General features: G+C 38.3%; 1 protein-coding gene and 1 long non-coding RNA gene across 2 annotated transcripts in view; one reads left to right on the top strand and one right to left on the bottom strand.

The window, feature by feature from the left end:
• LOC124161453 overlaps positions 1-25,317 on the bottom strand; it is a 155,697-nt gene that overhangs the window by 1,395 nt on the left and 128,985 nt on the right. Inside the window, exons 23-27 of the mRNA XM_046537776.1 lie at positions 22,165-22,430; positions 16,229-16,307; positions 15,442-15,574; positions 6,894-7,046; positions 6,011-6,162 (exon numbers count right to left, since the gene is read on the bottom strand). Coding sequence (XP_046393732.1) covers positions 6,011-6,162; positions 6,894-7,046; positions 15,442-15,574; positions 16,229-16,307; positions 22,165-22,430 — 783 coding nt within the window. The remainder of the gene's footprint in view (positions 1-6,010; positions 6,163-6,893; positions 7,047-15,441; positions 15,575-16,228; positions 16,308-22,164; positions 22,431-25,317) is intronic.
• Positions 18,603-20,067, top strand: LOC124161560. Its single transcript, XR_006865373.1, has 2 exons — positions 18,603-19,036; positions 19,806-20,067. It is a non-coding gene; the product is annotated as an uncharacterized LOC124161560 (long non-coding RNA).

Consider the following 25,317-nt stretch of genomic DNA (forward strand, 5'->3'; position numbering starts at 1 on the left):
AATGGTAAATGAAGAGCAAACTTAGTGCATGTCCACAGTAATTTCATTTGGTACGACGCGTTTCAGCGACCTTACTTCGCTATCATCAGGTACAAAATGCCATATTTTCGTCAAGAAGTCATATATATATACAATCATGCAAGTGGGAGGGGTATATTTATGAGTCGGCGGAAGTGGGAGAGGGTTTGGGGGGTAAAGGATGGGGGAAGGGGGTGGGGAGGTGGTTAGGATACGTAAGGATTTGGGGTTCGGTTGAAGGTTTGAGAGGGGGGAGGGCTAACAACGGGGAATGACTCAGGAACTCAATGTCATTCAAAAGATTTTCCTTGCGTTTTCTCCTCCTGGTAATTTCCCATTGCTCGAGTGCGTCGAGCCGACGTCCTTTTCCTTTGAAGGCCAGTATTTTAGGTTGGAAACTGCATGAATGGTTCTCGTTGATAAGGTGAGTGGATAGCTGGGATTTGGTGTCTTTCTTATCAAAACATCTTTTGTGCTCTGCTGTCCTTACTGGTCGGAATTTCAAAGTTTTTGATTTACCAAATAAAATCGTACCAAATAAAATTACTGTAGACATGCACTAAGTTTGCTCTCCTTCAGTGTTTTCCGCGATCTTTATGAAAAGTAAAATCAGAGGCAGAATCACCAGAATTACTGCATTTTAATGCTAGGCTATACTGGACCTATTATTTCCACCAGGGGGTCTATTCTCTAACTCGAAGCTCCCGTCGTGGTAGCTTCGAACTAGCTACCAGAATTGGCTACCAACCTTATTCTCTAACAGGGAGTAGCTTTCTCAGACCGAGAATTTCTGGTAGCTTTCTCAGACCGGATATGGGGTATGAGAAATATTTCGTGCGAACTCAGTTTTTACTCTTAGAACCAATGAAATCGCTCGTTTCATTTCGTAACCTGCGGGAAAATCATAATGTAGTCGTTCTCGGCTGACTTTTTCTTCTAGTTGAAATTAATGTGCTTTGTAAATTACGAAATGCTGAGTGCCTTCAGCTTTCATAATAATAGAAATACGAATAATAATAGAAATACGTAGAAATAATTATATTTGGCTAAGCGGCTTTTATATCAATTCAATAGTTTCGATCGATGCAGCAGTTTATGTCACGATTGATAATCATGTAGGCCATGTAAATATAATGAAGAGAAAATGTTAGTAAACTACCAACACATTAAACCAATGCTATCACATTGTCGTTCTAATTCCCGAGAACTTTACACTCAGCGCTCCTTATGCTTTTGCCTGTTTGATGCAAAAATTTTGACGACCAACTGTTTCTGTGCAGAGATTGTTCCTTCTTGCACTGCGAGAGAATATCTCAATAACATGTGCATACGATAAGTGTATATTATTTCGGGAATATCTTCAACAAAGTTAATGGGAAGGTAGAGAAAATTATGTTTGAAAGTTACGTCATTTCACTCAGATTGGCCTAAGCAATCATTTTAGGCTCACAATATGCTTCAAACGATATTTACACAAAACTCTACTGTCGTGCCGTTCTCACGACGGCTAAATTAATATTTAAATGGTTTTATGAATAAGTATTATATGCCAACCGCCAAGCTTGCACTATTGCAAGCGAGGGCGATTCATTAGAACTTGACCATCATTATGAAAAAACAACCTATTAAACGTAGTTCCTTCTCCCAATATTAAAGTCATATTATATTATTGTTTTTGTGATGACTTCCTCCGTGGGCTTCTGGAATATCCACGGCTACACTTTCTCAAAATTCAAAACAAATACACCAACTTAACTACCGGCACTGAAATTAAATGCGTATACACGGCCAAAGACACACAAATGAAAGCAGAATGATATCATGAACACATTTATTCATTGGAAGAGCAAAAAACTTATTAATAACTATATCATGAAACACCTTACATTGCATTATAACACAATAATATATCCACCTCTCTACGGTCTGCATCTATGTAACACTAAACTCTCTTCACACAATCACTTCACAACAAAGATCGTTGCTAATAATGCACGGTAAAGTTAATCATAAATGTATAAACACTTGCAAAAATAAGACATCCATCTCTGTGCAGTGGATACATTGGCATTGGTAATGATTTCAACGCATCAATTTGTACCGTCACTACAACAGTCTCTCGCAACATCAATAATAATCACTGTTTTCGGGGTTTTTCTTCTCACTAGTAATGACTTCATGCAAAATAAGATTTCACGTGATATAAAATGATTGAAAGCAACATTTTTCTTCTCCAAATAATGAAATCAACTAGTTAACGCGATCGATAGTTCACTTCGAAACATATATGTTTAGTCACGAAATTTGTCACTCATGCCCACTACTTTGTTAAGAATACAATAATTGAAGGCTTCAAATAATTTACGCAGCATTCCCGACCTCATTAAAGAAAATAATTACGCAAAACAACAAAAATAGTCAACACTTTCTTGTTTACCACTCAATCGCTAGCCGTGTCAAGAAAGACTGATGGGATAGAACAAAAGATTAGCGACACGCGCCACTTGGTTCACGGCGGTTCATAGGAATTCCCATGGCCCTATGGGAATTCCCTATGTATTTTGATGGTAGCTAGCTGAAGCGCGGGGTTCGAGGGCGCGCTTCGCGAAGCTACCGTGGTAGCTAGTTTGAAGCTACGGAAGTTACGCGATAAATTCGCGCGGAAGATAAGCTACGGAAGTAGCTTCAAATCCCATAGAGAATAAGGGTTGGAGCCTAATAAGCTACCGGTAGCTTCTGCAAGCTCCCTTCGCCGGAGCTTCAGCGTTAGAGAATACAAGTGGGAGCAAGTAGCTTAATTAAGCATCTTTCCACCAGAAAGCTACCGCGCTTCGAGTTAGAGAATAGACCCCCAGGATCCCTTTTCGTAAAATGGAATTACTTATGTAAGCGGAATCCTTTACTCGCAGTGCGCGACCCTGCTCCGTGATCACGGATTTCCGTCCCACAGTAATTGCCATTGGGCAACATGTGCAAGACGCAACTGGCATGGTGCCTGACAGTGTAATTTCCTAAGTTGCGCACTGATTTTGAAGCATTTGTGCAAATCTCTTTTCTATATCCATGATCACACAGCAAAGGATGTGTGCTCATTGAAACCAGGTCTTAGATGGAGCAGTAGGCATATGTGTATAATCGCGTTATCGTCACAAATGCATGGTTCAGAAACCAAGCCTTACATGAAGCAATACATAGGAATACATGTACAAGGACTTAATCACTGGTTTGAAAATGATCGTGGCGAGGCGTAGAAAGTTCTCAATGAGTCAGGGAAGCACTCTAAAATAACAGAATAACTGCATAAATAATAAAATATTGTTTGATTTACGTAATTTATGAACATTAAAAAACATTAAAGAGAAAGTTTGGGTTATCCGTGTTTTCTCATTATTCGTGCCATCTCTCCCAATCATTAGCCATTAGGATAATCGGGCTCAGTGTGCTGTAGTCAAGTAAGGAGGGTGGGAGTGGAAGGAGAATATTGTTCTATTCCCGGGTTAGAAGGGTGGGGGAGAGAGTTGAAGGCAGGGATGAGGGGAGGGCAGGGAATTTGAGCTAAGCATTAATCTGTATTCAGGAAGGGGGTGGGGGATGGTTGATGAACTTCAGGTGCTGGGAGATTTCGTCTTGGATTGACTGAGAAGGAGCAGGGAAGGCAAGGAAAAAACGTGGTCATTAATGACTTCTTTTATCTTGCTAACGTCTGATATGATGAACATATGATTCCAAAATGTCCTTTCTAATCCCTTTTTTTTAGTTTGATTAATTGATGATGCTGCAGTGTATTGAAACATGCTGACTCATTTATAAATAATTATTTATGTGGAAAAGTGCAAAATATCTTTACTTCATATCCTAAATGGCCTTCCACAAAGTCTCAGCCTCTGACATTCAGTTCATAACTTATCTTTCCATCCATCTACCAAATTATATTATTTAATAGTCTGACTGAGTGACCCCATTCTTCTGAAAAATAGTGGTTCAGGACCTGATTCTGCCAAATGCTAAATGAGACAGCTGAAAGGTGAAATTTAAACCTCTGGGGAGCCCACCAAATTCACTGCACAAGTGAGCGAGAGTGCCATGGAAATTTCACCACACTCATTGACCCTTTCCTGCCGGCACCTACAAATGGAAAACATTGTCGGTGCAACGAGTAGCATGAGAATATTTCAAACCTCTCTGAACGGAGCTCTTTTTAGGGGTGGAGTTACCCTGGTAATGTCGTCCCTCAGATTTGGGACCCAGCTCAATGCGGTGCCGGCCACTGGACTACACCCTCTAACCCTATCATAGCACTAATTCACAGTCACCTCATTGCGTTACCAGTGTATTTTTCAACCAAATATTGAACTTGATATTCAATAATTTACTCTTCTAAATTAATAATGAACTGACATTTTTCAGCATTGTGAAATTTTAAATGGAATTCTAGCGTTAATAACAACAAAATTAGTGAATACAAGGTAATAAAGCTGTAAGTCCAAAAGTCTGTTATTTATAACACTAAAATTTCTTTTTAAAATTGCTTATGCACAGAACAAATAAAAAAATTCATTGCAAAGTATTAAAAAATTATAGTATGCAACAAAATTTATCATTGTAAAAACTATTGACAGTATGCATAACCACTTCCCAACAGATTCCTGCAGTGAGGATGATCATAAATGTGAGGGTCAGACTTAATTGCCTGAGGAGTGGCCCTAAGGACTCGCTAAGCTGGGTCTCAGGCCGGGCCTGAATGCATCGCAGACAATTGCTGCCTCAGCGGTCACTTCCCTTCCCTTGCATTGGCTAGAGCCGATGTTCAGTCACTAGCATTAAAACATCAGCAATAGCTATACCCGACATTCGGCGTGAAAGTGATATGTACAGTGGAACCTCGTTAAAGCGAGTACGGGCTATAGCGACACCCCCGCTATTATGAGAGATAGCCGATGCACCGTCAATTGACCCTATAATAAGCGTGTTAAAAATTCGTTTTTACGAGACCCTTTCGGCGTTGGCTCTCACCATAGCGAGGGTTTCACCGCCGGAAGACTTTCATCAAGACTCCTTAATCTCTGTAACTGCTAGCGATCTGTTAGAAATGAAGTTAATGGAGTGCTGTCTCAAATTTATGTGGTAAACTCTCGTTCGATAAATATAATGATTGACGAAACAATGCTTTAAATAATTTTTATTCAGTGCGGCGCTTATAAATTGTTTGAATAGTTAGTCGTTATTTGAGTAAGGAAATTTAGTGATGCAAAAAAACATCGCCTTTCGTCTGGATTTATGCTTACGTTTATCGGATAGATGTTTATCTGTCGCCGCACCACTCCTGTTCCTGTATATCTGTTCGCAACAGGTATATTGGCTATTATTTGCTCCACCTCCGGTAAAGCGACAATTCGCTATAGCGAGTGTTTTTTAGTGCACCTTGGGGTGACGTTATATCGAGGTTGCACTGTATTTGTCTTTCTATTGTTAAGGTGTAGGGAATTTTCTCATAGTAAAGGCGGATAAAAGTGTTAACAGTTGAATATTTCATAGTTTGACAGAAAAATTATGTTGCCAATGATCATAGTTCATACCTAGATCCTGCTAATATTCACTCCTGATTTACTTTGTCTCTTGACGAAATTTGCCTACTGCTTACATTTATTTATGCCAGGTTCACACAGTTTTTGACCAACTGCTATTGTGCTGCAAGTGTAACTGCTAGGTCTACTTACAAAATCATCTTTAATAGTATAGGCAATAAACAAGCGATAAGTCTTATTCTATCTGACTCGTCAAACTCTCTTTGATGCAGCATAGCTACTATAGAGTATAATTCATTCAGATATCAGAAAAACTACTGCTAACGTTGAAAATTGAATCCCTCGGCACAAAGACATTTAATACAAACAATACAAAATGGAGAGTTGAGAGACTAAAATACGTAGAAGACAAATGCCATGGAGGCATCCACCAGAGAGTGAAGATAGATTAACAAAACCATAATCACCTTATGCACTTGAAATCAAAGGACTCCAAATGGGCAGATTTGTTATCCTTATCCAAAACAATCACCATCTTATAAGTGACATTCTTAGCGATGCCCACGACTCTGCCTGACCCATATTCCTTCCCTTCTTTGCCTTGAAAGTTGTACCGCATCTGTAACAACAAAGGGCTTCATTACATTGGGTTCCGTAAGATTTCAAAAATCAATTAAATTTACCAGGATAGCTTTATGAAAATGAAACCAGGACCACAGGTGAAAAAAATTTATGCAACAATCAAAATTTAGTCAAATATACAATGAAAAAATTATACTTTTTCTAAAACATTATATCTTTCCCTGATATTCTCTCCCATAATCTTTTCCCAATGTCCCTGTTTCTTCGATACAGGAGGATCATTGAGTTACCTAATTCATTGCTTACAACTGTTGCTCCACAAGTTTAAGAAAGTTTACAAACCTGCTATAATGATGGTTAAAAATTTATAAAATTCCAATGGATATTATTTTGAATAAAATTTTATTTTAATTTTCAGATAACAGATGTGCAATTTTTACAGAATAATTCTCGTTTCATATTTCTACACCTGGTGTAATTGCCTTATTTTCATTGGAAATGCCATGAAATGTCTGATGACGTCATTTGATGAGAGCAGCTGGAAGATAAACATCTCAGAAACCAGTTTTGATGGCCTTTGCAAACATTCTAACATATCAAAAATTTCATATAATATTCAGAAGAAATATATTCTTCGCAAGAAATATATTTCATTATATCAGCTACATATTTATTTACTTTACACAATGGTAAAAGTTAAATTCATGATTGGTTATCGGCAGACATTATGAAATGCAAGTGTAGATAAACATCATGTCATCATCTTACCTTGAGGTCACCTACAATAGTGAGATGAGCGATTATCTTCATTTGTTTCCCGACCTCCGCAATTACGTCATCCATAAAATTCACCGTGGCCAAATTGCCGGCGAGTCCTCCCTTTAGCCAGCAGGTGGCCATGTCACTCTCTTGGGGAGTTTCCTGAGATGAATAATGATATTTATGATGCATCATGCAAATACAGTTTGCAATAGTACTCATCAAAAGAATTCATATGAAATCAGTTAAGAATGTAATTACTTCTTATGAATTCCCTTCTTGAAACATAATCATGTACAGTGGAACCCCGAACTATCGTTCCTGCATTGATCGTTTTCCCTCATTCATTGTTCGCCATTCCTGGTCCCAAACAAAGTTCCATAAAGGCAATGTAATTTTTTCCCACATCCATCATTCCCCAAAGTATCGTTTTCCCACGTTAATCGTTTGAAGATCGCGGTCCTGTTGTATAATTTTCCCGCATCCATCGTTTGACAAAAATGAAACTAAGTGTTTACAACGTATTATTTGTGGCTAATAACGACAGACACCACCAGGAGATTGAACTACTATAGAGAGAAGCTGAGTATGTACTGTGGAATAGTTACATTAGTGCATTTCACTTTCAAGATCCGCTATCCCACTTCATTCAGCACTCCCCTCCCCCCTCTGAAGATAGTGAATCAGTACAAAAAGACGAGAGTGGTAATCGCTCCGAGACATTTAGTGAAAGCTCCGGTTGGTTCCAGAACTTAAACGGCAAGCAGGTATTTTCAGTGTGGCGATATCAGGTGAATCTGCAAGTGTTGATAACGCAGTCACCACAAAATTTTCTGATGAACTCCAAGCTGTGATTGAAAGTGGTTCCTTTCCCCCTCAACTAGTTTTTAGTGTTGACGAGCCGATATTCTTTGAAAAGAATGCATTCTCGTTCATTCATTCTCAGGGAAGGAAAACCTGGGTCAGGTTTCAAGGCATTTAAAGACTGTTTCACGTAGCTGCTAATGACTCGGAGGACTTCAAATTAAAATGATTTATCATTCATAAACTTCGCTAAGTATGAAATGGCATTCAAATTAGCATTTGCCTGTCATTTCGATGAGCGACAAATGGGCTTGGGTGACATAATAGTTGTTTATAGACTGGTTTGAAAAATCGTCAACTGCCGGCAATGCATTACGAACTCCTGAGATAGCAGATGTTAGCCCACCCGCACGACAGGAGGGAATTTCAAAAGCACGTAAGAATTTTTTTTTACGTGAATAAAAGTCTTCAAATGTGTGCATTTTATCTTTAAAGATGTTTTAAACTATAAACATTTATATAAATAATGTTTTTTAAGGCTATTTATGGGAATATATATGTTTTAGAGGAAATTCAATACCCAAGACCTACGCTATCAGGAACGCATCCCTATCTTTCCAATGTTAAAACGCTCTCGTATAAAGCAAATTCGTATAGCGCAAAGACCCCAAGGAACGCATCCCTTGCGCTATACGAGAAATGGGTGTACAAGGTACTGAGGTAGGTACTGAGTAAGTAAACTCCCTTTGGAATAATGTGAATTACAAGTGTTCGAGATATATGGCATTTTATATTCGCTTTGTGTTCTTATTAATAAGTCTGCACGCATATTATTGCTTGCCGCGAGCCTTTAATGGTATGTGCTCTTGCAAGAGTGGTTTTCATTTTTAATGTGGAAGTTGGTCAGTTTAAGCAAAGAAAAAATTAACATTTTAGCGCACACCAACCCTTGTAGTCATCGTATCTCTGCGTTTGTAATGACACTGCTAAAATACCTAAACGCCATTATGATGATAAAAAAATTGTCTCATGTCAATGATTGCTGCAATTATAATTAATGATAAACTTGATGCCGTATGATCACTATGAAGACAACAAAAAATAATGCTATGATGTAGTCTTGAACCCTGATCCTTAGGGTGGGAATCTTTCCTTGAAATCGTACACGCTACCACTACCCGAACCGACCATTGCATAGCGGAAGATATTTTGGATTTATATACATAACTTGTGAAAAGCAACACATGAAAATTAATTAATCACAGCCTAACTAAGGCCCTAATTGAAAAAGATTGAGCAAAGTACGTGGTCTCCCCTTGTTAGCCTTAACGTCTCGCATTTCTATGGAGCGTTGAACCTGTCCTCCTTTTTCAAAAATTCAGTGACCATAAATACATCAAAGTTTGGTATACCATTTATAAATTGTTGGAATTTTCCTTCTCCCAACCAAGATTATCTTTTCTTGAACTCATCCTGGACAGCGAACCATTGCAACAACCAGCCAGCACGGAAATAAGGCTAACATCCCATGATTCTAGTTGCGTAGGGCGAACGTTCCGGCCGGCGTGAATACATATGCAACAAATAAGTCTTGCAGCAAACGTCTGAAATAGGTTTATTAGTTTGACTCAGTTCTTACAAAAAATAATAAAATATTATCGTGGTTGACAATAGAAAATACATAATACAGACATTGTGGCAGAAGTGACATATTTGTGGATTTGATTTGTGCAAGTTGATGCTGTGATAGTGGACGTTCATCGGAGAAAGTATTGAAGATAGTTTTTATGTATCGACCAGTCCTCTTTTAAATAATTTTCTATTCGAAAGAGAATAAGAGTAATTGTTTCGCTAAATTAGATGTGGGATAGAAGAGAAAATTGGAAATATTATTGTGGTTGACAATAGAAAATACATAATATATGTATTGTATTTCTGTGGGTTTTTTCTTTCCTGCCTCTTTAAAATTTCTTGTGGTGGTGACTTCATGCAAAGTAAGTATAAAATCGGAGGTGTGATCTAAGAGATACCATGTTTTATTTTACAAGTGTTTATGTTGGTGATTTGGCAGGACTTTCATATTTTTAATAGGTTGATACATTTACTGCAGTGACCTAGAGACTTTTACTCATCCCAAATAATTTTTCAAATACTTTAGCACCTGATATGGGTCAGTTTTAGTAGCTGACACTGAACTATACGTTAATTTTTGCTTGCATTTTGATGAAATCGATCATACTAATACCAGATGTGTCAGCAATGCTGTTTCATCGGCAATTTTTATTTAAAAATTTTATTTCGTCAGGCTTTAGGGTAAGCTTTTTAATGCTCGTGGGCTATGTGATGTCTTATTTAGTGTCAAAATTAATAAGAATTTATTCTTATTAACATCTCAAGGTTTCCAAGTAAGTACGAGCCACTTAAGAATGCTGGATGCTGGGGATGCGTGAATTAGCCTTGAGAATCTCATTTTTCGCAGTTATTTAACACTAGGAGGACGGGAGTTTCGCGCTACCTAGAAGGACGGCTAGGGGTCATTTGACCCCTAAAATGTATTTTGGAATAAAACGCCTAATTTTCAACCAATATTCAGATTAATAGTAAAAATTGTTGAATAAGTTCATTATAAACACTATTTAACATTATTAAATATTATTTCCATCGTCAAAAGTTAATAACAATTATTTTAAAGAATCATGAATTAAACCGTATGTAGTAGTCGATTGTAAATCAAATAATGAAAATACATACACTCAATACAAAAGTTGCGTTACACGTTTAAACAATAGGGGTACTGGGTTTACAAAATTTGCATTAAAATTTTTTAAACTTATTACTTTGTTGTAAATCTCAGACAGACAGTATTTTTTCAGCGCTGTTTCCACAAAATATTTTTTTTGCGCTGAATTACGATTTATTCATCTACATCTAAATCTACACACTAACCCGCAAGCCGCTTGAAAGAGTTTGGCAGGGGGTGTTAGGACACCAGCCATTTGCACATGAAAAGGAATTTGGAAAATGGAAAGGAAATTGGTGCAATGATTCAATTTGATGGTATTTGGCACCTTTTTCTTTTTTGTGCCCATGGAGATATGGCTGTTGGATTTGGAGACGCGTAAATAAATTGATACATGCTATCCATCCTATCTACTCCCGCTTTGTTTTTATTATGAAATAGGATGGTCTCTGGTATTCTTTTATTCGTTTCGGAAATGGTGTCGTCTGAGATCATGCTTCTGAGTGAAAGTACATCATTATTCTAGTTTGCCTGATTCCATGAAAGAGTATGGCCTAAGGTATTTTTGAACACTCGCGTTGAATGGATTACATTGCTATTTTAGGGGTCATGGATATTTGTGCGTCATGCCTGTTTTTTTCAGATCGTCCATGCAAGAGAATTTTTCCATTTTTTTTATGACTTCCTGCCAGCTGGATGGATGGAAAGTAATTGTTACAAGTTACATTTATTCCTGAATTATTGTATGTTACGGTCACTTTAGTAACTATATATATTCCCCAGCACTTCATTTGATGGGCAATCATCATCTTTTCCACAATATGGAAATTCATTTAGGCTGTATTTTCATTTCACATCTGTCAAAACCCAGTACTCGATTCCAAATTTGTCTGGTTTATTTGGAATTTACCTCATAAAAGGACAGCTGCATTTTGTTGGATAGAGCTGTGCATTTGCGATCACGCCAAAGTCGCCATCGGATTCACTATCTTGGACTTCGTCGCTTCCATCACACGCAGATGTTGATGGATTGGTGAGAATGTCCTTGAACTGATGTTTACGATTCACTTCCAGACGGATCTTTAATATTCCCTAAAGCTATTTGAATCGCGACGATTCTCTTCTCTTGATCTATTTCTCGACTTCTTTCTTTCTTCCTCAACTCGCTACTGATATGTATGCAAAAAATCTACAAATGAAAGCGCAATATGGTAGACTCTTCTCTAGTTGCATAGGAGCTGGAGAGCATTAGAAATTCACACAAAAGGACAAAATTTTCAGAAGTAACGCTAATTGCCTTTCGAAAGGCAGGGACTCAACCACCAACTGTATCCTGATTCGTATCTTCCAAGAACTTGCAGTAATGCTTCTTCTCCGACCTACGTGCGGATACCAAGGGTAGGATTTACAGTAGAATTTTACAGTCCACCAATTCCTCCGCTCTCTCAAAAAGAGACAGGATTTTTCCCCAGGACGCAGCGTGCAGTCAACCCCGACGGGGTCAGGCGGCACTAATGCTGGACACACGGCAAAGGGGCTAGGTCAAGTGACAGTGCCGTCAGGCCAGAAAAATGAAAGTTATTCGTAAACCTGATGAGTCGATATTGAAAATAATGTCTCTAAGAGCTCTGAATCTTGGACGACGGAAAACAATTCTTGGGATACGTGACGATTTTCCGGTGTGGGTAATACAATAATCATTGAACAATAAATAAAAGAAAATTAAAACACCATTATTACATGAATTTACGCAAATCGAGGATTGAAAAGGTTTTATTTCCCTTTGCTGCCCAAAAAATACCGAAAGATTGTGCACAGCAAGTCGCTATGCCTAGGTTTTCGAATACAGATATGAGCCCTTGGGACCAAACTGGCATTGAACCGGGTACTTCCAGGTTCAAAATGAAGCAAATCATCTACCACACTAGCCTCTTGCTGATTATATGATATACATGGCACTAAAGAGCCCACGGGCAAGAAAATAGCGCGAAAACGAGTTGTGGGTCAAATGACCCCTAGCCGTCCTTCTAGGTATAACACGTCATAAAAATTTAAAACAAAACATTATTGTTGAATATTCACTAATTTATCAAAATATAGACCAAAATGAACAAAGTCAAAAAGTTTCAAAATTTTAAAAAATATTTTAATGAGAGAAAAATAAATTTGAATTCTGAAAATGGGTCAAATGACCCCTGCCGTCCTTCTAGTGTTAAGTGGCCGAATAAGTTTTGTAAGTTCTCAATAGGTAAATAATACTGTATCATGAATTCTAAATACCATGATATAGTATTATTTACCTGTTGAGAACTTACAATTCATAAAGCCGATGTCCCACGGTCAAATTTGCATCAAAATATTTGCATCAAATTTTGATGCAACTCACCCGCACCCTGTCCCGGTCAAAATTTCATCCAACTGGCTTTTGGTCCTATCGTTTGTACAAATCACCGGTGCTCGGTGATTTGTACAAATGGATAGGGCAGGTTCTAAATTTTCATCCAATTGGATGAAACCAACCAATCACAGTGCCTTTGACAAAAAAGCATCGCCAAGCGCTGACACATAGGCCAAATAGGTTAAACTTATTTATCGTCTGCATGAGTATTTTAATTAATAATTATGTATATTATGGACACAAAAGCAAACTTTGTTATTATCCACACAGTATGCATTAAAAATCCAACAGGTTTCCACCTTTTCAGGTCGTTATCTTAATCGTAAACCTCTAGACAAGGACCTGAAAAGATCGAAACCGGTTGAGTTTTTCATTTGTACTGCATGGAATACTAAAAGGTTTAGTTTTAAATTTATAATAACACCATACCACGAAGTGAATTCACAAAACATTATTTCAAATATATATATACGTTCGTGATCGTCTATTTCATCGCCTGTTGTGGTCCTAAAAGTAAAAATGAGCAAACATTGGTCTTTGTGATAGGCAATGGAAGCTCTCAACTAGGAAATCCGTAATAATTAGTCGATCTTCAATAAGAAGGAAGTGATCTTTAGAATCGCAATACAAGGAGGGATGTTTTGGAAAGAATAAAAGATTTTCTTAAGGTATCGAGGCCGAATTTTACAGGTTAGCTTTGTGGAGGGCATACAATGCGAGTGAGCAGCTGGAGAAATGACTATTATGAACTGACGATTATACCTGTGAAACTACAGCTGCCTGTTTCTATTACTATGATTATAGGATTAGCACCTTATTTTAGCAACTGCTACATTAGGAGAGAAAAATGTGATTTAAATTCACGCTTACAGCACTATTGATAACATCTCCTCAACCGCAATGTCCATCATTTATTAATAACATTTTCCTCGCGGGAATAAACTGCCTCACGTTTGTACCCTGGCATTTTATTCTGCCCTCAACCTTGCTGATATGGGACATGAAAATATCCTCACTTATCGTCAATTATTATCGATAATATACGGGAACATCGGCGACCAACTCCTTCTCCACCATGTTTAGCATGCTTATTCCAACACTTTCATACCCCCTTTCCAGCCAAGGCCAAGTTCAGCATTCCTTCTGTTTTCTTTTTTTCGCATCTTTAATGTTCAAGAGGCCTGTTCAGACAATTTTGCTTGCTATAAAAGACAGAATCCTTCACCTCCACAAGTTTCCAAATTGTTTACATAAATATCGTCTTTCGTTTGTTTTTGATCAAAATGAGATGCATCGTGGGACACCCCCCATCCAGTTGCAGCAAAATATTTGCATCAAAATATTTGGACAAAAATTTTGATGCAAATATTTTGATGCAAATTTGACTGTGGGACATCGGCTTAATGATTCGTATTAAGGTTCTCGCTACGGTCGGTAGCTATCGATTGTGTTGCGTTCGATACATTTTTCGATCGTGCGAGTTACGATATATCTAATTTTCGACCTAATCGATTGAGATTAGCCTGAGTGCTGTGTTCCTGCGTGCTTCGTATCCTATCGTACGTGCTTCATAGCGGACATTCACATGCTTCGTACGCGCTTCGTCGACAGGCCGCGAATGGAAATTATCCATTGACGAAAAGCGATGGAGCGGCACAGTATCCCCGTAGTCAATGGGTACTATGTACATACGAATTAGATACGGAGGGTTCTGTGCCGTCTGGGATGAACACCCGTTTTAGCGGCCTTTGAATTTTTCCATATTTTGGACGGCCTCTCGAATCAAGTATTCACTATTAGGATTTAAACTGTGGTTTTACGACATTATGTTATTCTGTACTCTAATTTTAAAAAAGTGTTTGGTGCATTTGAAACACTAGTGTACTTCCCTATTAGCTAAAATCTTGTTTGAATTCTTTAACAAATATCATAACTACGCACCAAAATCCTGCATTTCCTGGAACATGGGCAACCTAGCTAAAAATTCCCGCATCGATCGTTTTCCCGCATTCATCATTTTTTTCGTCCATCTCCCTGAAAAACGATAGATCGAGGTTCTACTGTATATTCTTTACTTACTGACTGAGGAATGTGTTCAGTTTTCTTGGACGTCTGCTTTAGCGTAGCAGAAGACAATGAGGGGCAGAAAAAAAATTTATCAATTTTAAAACATTTCTGCAAAGTATAATCATTCGCAAATTAAGAAAATACTATCTACGATTTTTTACTATATTTTTCACATCGCAAATGCAAAATTATTGAGTTGGCATTGTACGCAGTTGAACAAAGCCAAAGGGAACTGGAGATTTCATTGCATTCCGTCATGTTTATTTACCATGCACCAGTCGAGGACAAGCAGGAGGGGAAGTGTGTGGAGTAGGTGAAGGCAGTGGAGGATGTGGAAGGAGAGACGAAAGAAGTAGAGATTGCATGAGTCGCAAGTACATAGATCAGTGGGCATAAGAGTACTATGACATTATCGCCTCTAAAAAGATCTGCTGTCGGGTGAAGAAAGCTGTCAATCTGTGCTGGAAGAAGTAGAAAATATCAGAATATTTTTCATAATTAATAATAATACATTGTTTGACTGATGCATTTTCAGTAAGAAAACATACCCTTGCAAAATTCTTGGTCAGGTCAGGAATCATAATTTCTGCCAGAGCTTGCTCCCTTATGAACTTTCGGGCTAGTCTTCTCACCTCTTTATTGTAGCGTATGACCTTCCCTTTTGTCTGCTTTGAGAATGACCTGCAATTCACAAAGAAAACAATATGATGGAAAGAAAGGCTCTAATGGAAAATAAAACTGCCCAAGACTAATAGAAACTTTTAGAGGTCTTGAAATATCAAATAAAATCAGAGGGAAACAAACTCATGTTGTTCTATGCATCAAAGGATTTAAAAAAATAACATATATATTGGGGTCATAAACTTGAGAAGAAATATGAATGTAAATTACATAAATCAGGAGAATGGTTTGCGTAATTTACAATGTACAATCAAGCCTTTCCATCCCAACAAGGTTGTAGTCCAATGAGAACTGTTGACAATTATCTTCAAAAACTTCAAAGAGGCTTTTGATATTAGGTGTTGTTCCCCCAGTGGCGGATACAGATGGGGGACGCAGGGGGCGCGCGCCCCCCCCTTGCGGGTCCGCCTGTATTGCCGAACATTGCAAAACCACAATTGTAACTTTTTTATATCAAGATGGCATTGTCTTTTACATGTGTATAATCACTTTAAATAAAATTTTCATATACTTTGCCTGTGACTTGATCATCTTTTATTACGATAAAAGTAAAGACAACTCAAGATATGTTGCGCCCCCCCCTTGAGTTTTTTCTGTATCCGCCACTGTGTTCCCCAGTGGTAAATTAAGAATAATAATGTAAGGCTTACTCACCACCACTCAGCTTCGGATCCAATGAATGGAGCATCCCCACGAATTATCTTGGTAGAGTTGCATGAGCAGCTATGTGCCCCTATAATGAGGAAATCATGGACACAATTAGGTAGGTAGCTAAATGAGGATCATAACAGTTTTGCAAGGAGTCCTTTTGAATGAGATGTAAAGGGGACTTAGTAAAATTCAGGTAGTCTTTGAATAATTACAAAAATTGAGAAAATAAAGCTTTTAAAATAAATATGTATCATATATGATTCGTACATAATGCAGTAGAAAATCTTAATGACCATTAAATTAGACAAGCTCTGAGAGGTGAGATGCCATATCCTTGGAGATGATACTAGCCGACAAAAACACATGACACAGATGGGATGGCACAAATTTTTAAATATTTGCAGCTCCTCATGCAGTCCTGAGAGGACCATTATATATTTTGTCTATTGCTTTTGATTTATCTTGGTCAGCCCCTAGTAAAATTCTATTTCCTATTTTCTTTCGGCAGTAGGCTATTGATGCAATTTTATTTTATTCCAATGCATTGACTGATTTTATGATATCTTTGACTTTGTATTCCTATCTATTGTGGCATTGCGTTGTTTAAATCTTGGAGATTCGTAACATGAGCCCAGACACAGGGAAACTCCTTTCATCCGCCACTGAACTCAAGAGGGAAAAAGTCAACAAAAAACAAGAATATGTAATCAGCAGTCAGAGAAACAATTGTGTCAAAATTACTAGTCGCTCAATCAACTAGTACTCGAAGGTAGAAATATTCAGTACCTATCACAAGTATTACAATAATCAACATTGACAACTTATAATCTCAAAATGAACCTTAACCAATAAGAAAAACTAAGTGCAAAGCTGTTTTGCCTGTCAACACCAAAAATTAGTTGAGAATCACCCTCAAAAATCAACTGATGTCACAGTAGCAAAAGCCAGTAAGCAACAGGCCGGAACAGGGCAGAGTGGAGGGGCAAATTTAGGGAAGGAGGGGAGGAGTACCTCGATGTCCCAGTGAGCCCGACAGTCCAAATTTTCCGGGAAGCGCCCGTGTTGACAGGAAAACTCTAGAAAACTTCTCGTAATTTAACCAGGGGTTGGGGGAACAGCGTACTGCTGGGTTTCCTCTCCTCTATCTTCTGGGTTGGAGACACAGCCAAGTGGTGTGATCAACAGTTCAGGAAAGCCATTGGAAGTCAAGGAAGGGAATGACATGGTAGGATGAGGTCTTGGAGGGAGAGAGGAAAAAGTATAGGACAAAATGGAGTACTTCTCACTCCAAATTGCAGTTTTATGCATCAGCACCAACATCCATCCCTTGGATTTCCAGATGCAGGTATTCCTCCACCATACTTGCTATATTAGTCTTGATCTCCAGGTATGGCTAGTTCAGAGGGCAGAGTTCGGAGGTCAGATTCGGAGGTCAGGTTTCAGAGGGCAGAGTTCGGAGACAGAGCTCCAAGACTTAGAGTCTCCAAGCCTTTAAGTCGAAGGGCCTTTGCGCGAGAATCCTTTGCGCGAAAAACCTTAGTGCAAAAAGTCCTTAGCAGGAGAAGTTCTTCAGATAAGTTTGGAAGATGTTCAGAGGAATTTCTGAGGGGGGGGTACACTAAAAAATGTCAAACTATTATTACTATTATTTAACTATTAAAAGCCAATAAGAAGAGGAAAAGAGTAGCTGCAAAGCAGAGAACTGCTTGGCATGTGCATCCACTGTGATAAACTAATCATGTCAAGGCCATTGACTTTTCGGCATAAATAGCTGGAGACGTAGGCTACCGATCGAAAAGCAGAAAACTACAGGTCTTTATAATTTTTAAACCTCACACAACCAACAGTAACAAAAATTTGGTGAGCAAGCCGATGGTATGGCAAATACCAACTAAGTCAATTTCTAATTAGGGATGGTCGGATCGATACATCGGATCCAAATATCCATGGATATTGCCCTTTGCCAGATACAATGGATCCAAAGTTGCAGAAGACATTGAATCTGGATCTGAAATTTTAAATTAAAGATTCAGTAAATGCAATGTCCCATTAGTGTGGAAAAGAGTTCCAATTCTCTCTTTGCATGCACCAATACACTGTGATGCTTATACGACTCATGAACCATTTTGTTCAAAAGCTCTCGCAGCTACCCACGTGACAGAGTTTCAGCCATGGAAAATTTTAAGGCAAAATACAATCGGCACACTGAGTGAATCTTTCCAATAGACTGAACAATCATCGGGGGAATCCCAGGGTCATAGGTTAATAACCACGGCAAAAGTAACTACGTCGCAGATTTCAGAAAACCGCCCTCAGCCCTCCATCAGCCCATACCTCTCATGTTTTTTTTCGTTTCCAAGATCACACAGACCCTAAGGGCCGTATTAATAGTCGTTCCCCTAAGGGTCCCCTAGGGGCACCCTTCCCAAGGGACTCCAAGGGGAATCTTCAACATTGGTATTAATAGTCGTCCCCTTAGATTCCCCTGGTAAGGGGACTCCGAACGTGGTAACTAGGGGCCGTAACGACAACAGAGGTGTTTATTTACTTTATTTTATAGGTGTTTTTGTACAAATAACTTGAGATAGCGGCGCGAAATGCTTCGTTTTCATCTACGGAGAAGAAAATATTGTGCGATTTGATTGAAAAATATAAATGTTCCATTGAAAACAAGAGAACGGACAGCGTTCAATGCGAGGCGAAGAAGAAGGCGTGGCTAGCTGTACAGAGTGAGTTCAACTGTCACCGCGATGTTGTTAGAAGAGATGTAAAATAACTGAAAATGTAAATAAAAAGGCTATGCAAGTAAAGGTAAGTTTAGGATGTCTCTTTCAGGTATTTATCTGCAGGTTAATTGATTTTACGTAGTTGGTAATACAATGTTGAAGTACATCCTCGCCTTGCCGGATTCAGCATTTTCTGTCGATTTCATAATAAGATTGCAGCGTGCCTATTTAGCAACAGAATATTTGAAGTAAAGAAAGTAAAATGTGCATTCATTCTGAGAGGATCCAGTAATGTGTGTTGGAGTAATATGTGGAGTGTATTACGGTATGAGGTTTTACGTGCTGACGGGCGCATATTTATTTGCCTATTGAGCCTGAAAAACGGTGTTTCTGAAATGCGGGTGCTTTTTTTGCTCTTGCATTATTTGCTAATTGCTGTATTAATTTCTTTGGTGTGATTAGATGTGAATTTGATAATTTTAATGACAATGAATAATAGTCCTTAATATGCCTTGAAAATTAGCTGCTAGAAAATTAGGTGCTAGTGTTTTGATAGCAAGTATAATTGCATTATTAACTTAAATGATATTAGCCGTTGGACTCGGTGCAAATTCTATCGAAAATTATTTAAATAGAAGCTTTGGGAGGCTGTGGGATAAAATTTATAACCATCTAAACGATATTTTAATATAAAAGTTTTCGATAAAAATATGTCGTTTAAGTCACAATGCTACATTTTCTGTGATTTAAAAAAAAATTGAAAAATGATCATGCTTTTAGCTCTGTTTATTTATTTTTTCCTACAAAATGATGTATGATAATGTTATTTATAATTTCTTCCTGGATGCTTTCAGCCAATACTTCCTTGGGCATTGCTGAGAGAAAGTTAAGGGCCAGGTTGGAAATGATGGAAGAGGAGAGGAACTATTTACGAAGATTGTATGAAATGAAGATAGAAAGATCCCTGGAGAAGGACAAAATGACAAAAGATAGACTGAGGCAAGCTGTGGCTGCTAGAAAGCTGGCGGAAGCACAACTGAAATAGTTTTGTGGGAAACCTGACCCCTAATTTGTAAATTTTATTTTTATAAAATATATTTAAAAATTTTAAAATTTGCATATAAATTTATTCCTTCAACTCGTTAATTCCTATCATGAAAGCATGAGATAATGGCTGAACATAAGGAAATCGGTGCCTGTTAGTAAGGGAAATGGATTTGGAACAAGTTTTGGTATCTAGCAACAGCCAAAAAATATACAAATCTTTTGTGGCGCAAACACTGGTAACTGAGACTGAGGAGGTAATGTTGCGGAATAAAAACCAGATAATGTGGCCGTTGTGTTTTAAAGGTTTAAGTAATTGCATTCCCAAGATCGAATAATACAACTAGTACGCAGTTGGATAGATTTCCTGGTTCCGTCCGCGCTGTCATTTTGATGGCGACGTTTCACCAACTGTGCTGTAGGTGTCCTCAGGCCAGGCTGAACTGGAGAGTGCCTCTGATTGCCCGATGTTTATATGGTGGCGCCAGACTGAGGGAGCGCTTGCCCGTCGCTGATTGGTCCCTACACGGGGCAGGGGGTCCAGAAACAAGTGTGGTGCTGGAAAGGGAGTAACCGTCTTCCCGATTCATATTTTATGGTCTTTTGGTAATTTACACCGATTCTCTGATTATTCTACTACGATATATTGAATTTCTTTGGCCAAGATTTTTGCTTTATCAAAATTGATTTCATGACCTGGCTCTGACAAGACATGTTGAACAATTTCTGATTTCTCTTCTTGTCTATTCTTCAGTGTTCGAGCATGTTCTTTTATTCAGCATTGTATGGCCCTTTCAGTTTGTCCTACGCATGATTTCACACAGATGTATTGAACCTCGTATACACTCTCTAACCTGAGATTCACTAAGGACCGACGAAATGAGGCCGCACCATATCAAGCAGAGGCCCTCTCACGGCTTCCTTAGGAAACCGGTACCGCTGCAGGAACTCTGTATCTCTAAAAAAATCGAATGGATTTTGCGCATCACGGACGTAAAACTTCTTCAATCTCAGATGTTGGTTCGCCAATCTATCGAGACGACGAACAAAGGCCTCCAGGCTGCCCATCCTCGTCAAAGATAAACCAAATCACGGGTAAATGGGAAAATATGAACGTATATACAGCGAAGTGATACACAGGAAAAGGTTGAGATGAAAGGTATATGGTGAAATTAATGAAAATGGGTGAAAACGAAACGATTTTTGAATGGGCGAATGAGCAATGTGACAGAATGAATAAATGGTATGGTATGAATTAATATGGAGGTGAATAAAGGCATAAATGAGTAACTTTTTAACGAGAGCACAACAGCAACGAACGTATTGGAACAAGCAACAACATGAAGTCAATAAAATACGAAAGCAACTAAAGATTTCTGCTTACAATTCCAGTAGTACCTGTTTTCTCCGCTTCATGCACATGTCGCAAGGTAAGGCTCACTCCGCTCCCATTGTAGGGGACTGCAAGGGGGCCCCTACAGCCTAGGGGACGACTATTAATACCAGATTTGGGCGTGGGGGACTGTAAGGGGATACCTAGAGCTAGGGGATCCCTGGGGGTCGACTATTAATACGGCCCTAAATCATTGTCTTCGAAGGAAAAAAGCGAGTTACACAAGGACAATCGAAGCGTGTTTCATCCCTACCTCTCCAACTGACCTTTTTTGGCCTACCTGCTTCAATTCTCCGTTTCTGGAGAACAAATTGAGTGAGTGACTTTCTGGGCTCGAAGATGTCTCGATTCCTTCAGTAATGGGATGACATGCACAAGATTCAAATAAGAATGAGACCAAACACAACGCATTTTCTGATGATATTTTAGTTTCTTCAGCTCTAATTGATTGCCACTGGTTGAAGATTCCATCTGATTACCTGCTGTCAGGTCTCAATGTTCAAATAAAGCTCTCATTGAGTACTGGAAGCAATATAAAATGTCAAACTCTTTTGCATAAATAAGAATATATTGTTTGATTTAGGTAAATTATGAACATTATAAAAAATAAAAGTGAAAGTTTGGATTATAAGTGTTTTCCGATTATTCGTGCTGCCCCATCATTAGCCCATTAGGATAATCATGAGTTTACTGTGCATGAGAAAATGTGGTACCTTGGTGAAGTATTGACTTTCCGACTTGAAGTTTAAATGATAAAGTGAATACTCTAAACTCACGCAAAGTCTCCTTGCAAAACGGCATCTCCATTTCCTTCTGCTCCTCTTCATGGGTCACAACGTTGAAGATTTCACGGTCACGAATCCACGGAACCGTGTAGTTCACTGCATTCAGTTCTTTAGCTGCTTGGCCGTACATGTCGTAGACCACCTCCTTTACTTCGTCCATCACCCACACTGGAAACGACTCCATTATGGAATCCTTAACAGCTTCCAGCTTTGGATCTCCTTCGGGTCTCAATCCATGAACTGTCACCGTCAAATTCCTGCAATGTAAACAGTCATTTATTCATACAATAAAAGCAAAAATTATTCTGCAAATTTTCTGAAATTAACCTTGTCATAGATGAAAAAGTAGATTGAAAGAGTGATTAGACTTAGATTAGAGGTGATTATGATAAGGATGCCTCACTCCCAGTGAGAAATGGGTGGTGGAATCCACGTGGAACCCACGTGGAATCCACGTTGAGTGGTGGATATTTGGTGGTGGTGGATATTGAGTGGTTGGACCCACGTGGAATCCACGTTGATTTCAAGTGGATTTGTGGTGATTATCATAAAATGTTAAACAGAATTTCTAATTTGTGGAACTTAACTCTCTGGTGACATTGCGTCATTTATCATCCTGAAACCACGCTAGTTATGTGAAAATGTATCGCACATTCTATTTTTATATAATTCGTGGAAAGGCAGCCATGAGAGCACATGAAAAATCGTAGACACATATATAGAAGGTTTAGATATAGAGCGGTTGAGGTTTTAATGGTTTTAGGACAGCACCAACTGCTGTTTTAATTTTTCCACCAAATTTCCACGTGGGTTCCACGTTGATTCCACGACCAAAAACACGTGGTATCCACGTTAATTCTCCACGTGGGTTCCACGTGGATTCCACCACCCATTTCTCACTGGGCTGGTCCTGGGGCAACAAACTATGTTTTAGCAAGAAGAAATCTGAGACTATTCTTTTTGGCTTCCTCAAGATGTCATAATAAATTGCATTCTTGCATTGATGCATGTTTTCAACTGAGAGATTGGGCTAAATTCCTTGGTATCCATTTAGATCCACAAATAAATTGGTATTACCACAACGAGAATTTGTGTTAAAAATTAAACACTGCCTACTATTTATTGTCCACAGTTAAATCTCATTAAGTGCTGATGTACTCAAAAGAGTTTATTATACATACTTTTATTCCCATGATTTGCATGATATTGTTATTTGGAATTCTTCTTCCTAACTAAAAAATATTATGGAATAAAAAAAGGTGGTGAGATCGACAAGTAATGCCCAGTTCAGGAGCTATTGCCGACCTCTTTTATAAAAATAAGACTTGCTTACTGTGACACATATTTATATTTATTGTGCATTGGTTTTAACCTGGGAAAATTTATCTTTGTGAAAACTGACTGCTGTCATTAACACTATACTATAATACACACAGCTAATCTACATGTGAATCAGCAATACTTTAAGGTCTCTTCTCAACGTTCCAGAATGTTATTTAAATGTTATTCATGTGTTACAGAAATGTCATTTATGTGTTAAATCTGACAATGCCCTTCCTTTGCATTTATAAGCAATCAATCAATGCCTGCATTCAAATTTCATCTAAGGGTACCCCTGATGTCAACATGTTTTATAGCATGGAAGAGTACTTTTTGTAGCGTTAACATGTTTGTACCTTATTTGAAAACCATCTTCGTATTTTTTTTTTATCTTGACCTGTTTCATACATTCCTGAAATGTCTACAGGATGAAATTAACTATTATATGTAGTAATTATCATGGCATTCCAAAAAACAGACCTCAATCCTTCACACCCTGTGAGTTATGCATGCGCCCATCTACAGGCATGAGTACCAAAACAACAAAGTTTTTCAAGCCATTATAGTATTCCAAAAAATTTGAGTTTTCATTCCTTGAACAAAGAATTATATATTTGACAACATATAAGATACACCAGCATGTAGATGCATCCTCATTTCAGTATGGTACACACAAGAAAAAAGTCTATGCTAAGGTGTGGCTCCTAAGCAACTTAAGTTAGTTCCTTTTAGATCTTATACGGTCGTGTAAATAGAAGCGAATTATTGCATGAGCTTCAACATATATGTATATCATACATAATATAAAAAAAACAATAAACAATGTTAAAATGCATCAATGAGCTAGACAATATTAAATATGCCATCAAATACAGTACCTAGCCCTCAGGATTTTGTATAGAGAAAGATTCATTGGTCTCTACCTCAATTTTATTTTACCTGTAAGTTCTCGAACGGAGAGCCATTCACAAGGAAAAAATAAGGACTTTGCTAATAGATGTGCAACTTAACAAACTAGAGAATAATTGCATCATAAGTACATAGTAAATTAATTTAAGTGCCTGGTATTTCAAACAGAAGTACTGTGCACTTCCGATTATCCCAATGGGCTAATGATTGGGGAGAGGTGGCATGAACAATCGGAAAACATGGATAATCCAAACTTCACTTTTATTTATTGCAATTTTCATAATTTACTTAAATCAAACAATCTACACACTGTCTTACGCACGACTTACGCACACTGTCTATTATTTTATATTGCTTTCCAGAATCGTTAAGAGCTTTCTCTTCCTGACGGCAATATTTTTCGTAGTGATAACGTATTCATATTCCTACAGCTACATGTAATACCTGGTTTCCAAAAACTACGTACCCATGGCTGCAAGGTCATGGATTCAGAAAAATAGTTTGCATGAATGCTTCGAAACCATAACTACGTCAAAAACTACACTGACAGGCACGATGCCAAGTAGTTGCATCTCGCACAAGTTGCTCGGAATGCAACTGCTGCAGGACGCGGATCCGTAATCACTGAACCTGCACAGCAATAAGGTAACGGGCGTGCAATTACGCCATCGAACAGTAGAGGCTATATGAAACCAGGACTTAAGGCAAATTGTCTACTCAGGCGAGTGCCTGGCTATGACTCATGCTATCTCTGCTTCCACTTCATCCTCTGCTTTCAATTCTACTATGTATTCCATCCCTCTCAAGTTTGGCCATGACTGGTTATGGCGTAAACATGCCCGAGTGCAACGAAATCTGCTGTTCCTTTGGGCCATATTCAACCTCAAGCGAGGCCAAGGCAATTATTGCGCATTT

This window comes from Ischnura elegans, chromosome 6, assembly GCF_921293095.1.
Source record: "Ischnura elegans chromosome 6, ioIscEleg1.1, whole genome shotgun sequence".
NCBI lineage: Eukaryota > Metazoa > Arthropoda > Insecta > Odonata > Coenagrionidae > Ischnura > Ischnura elegans.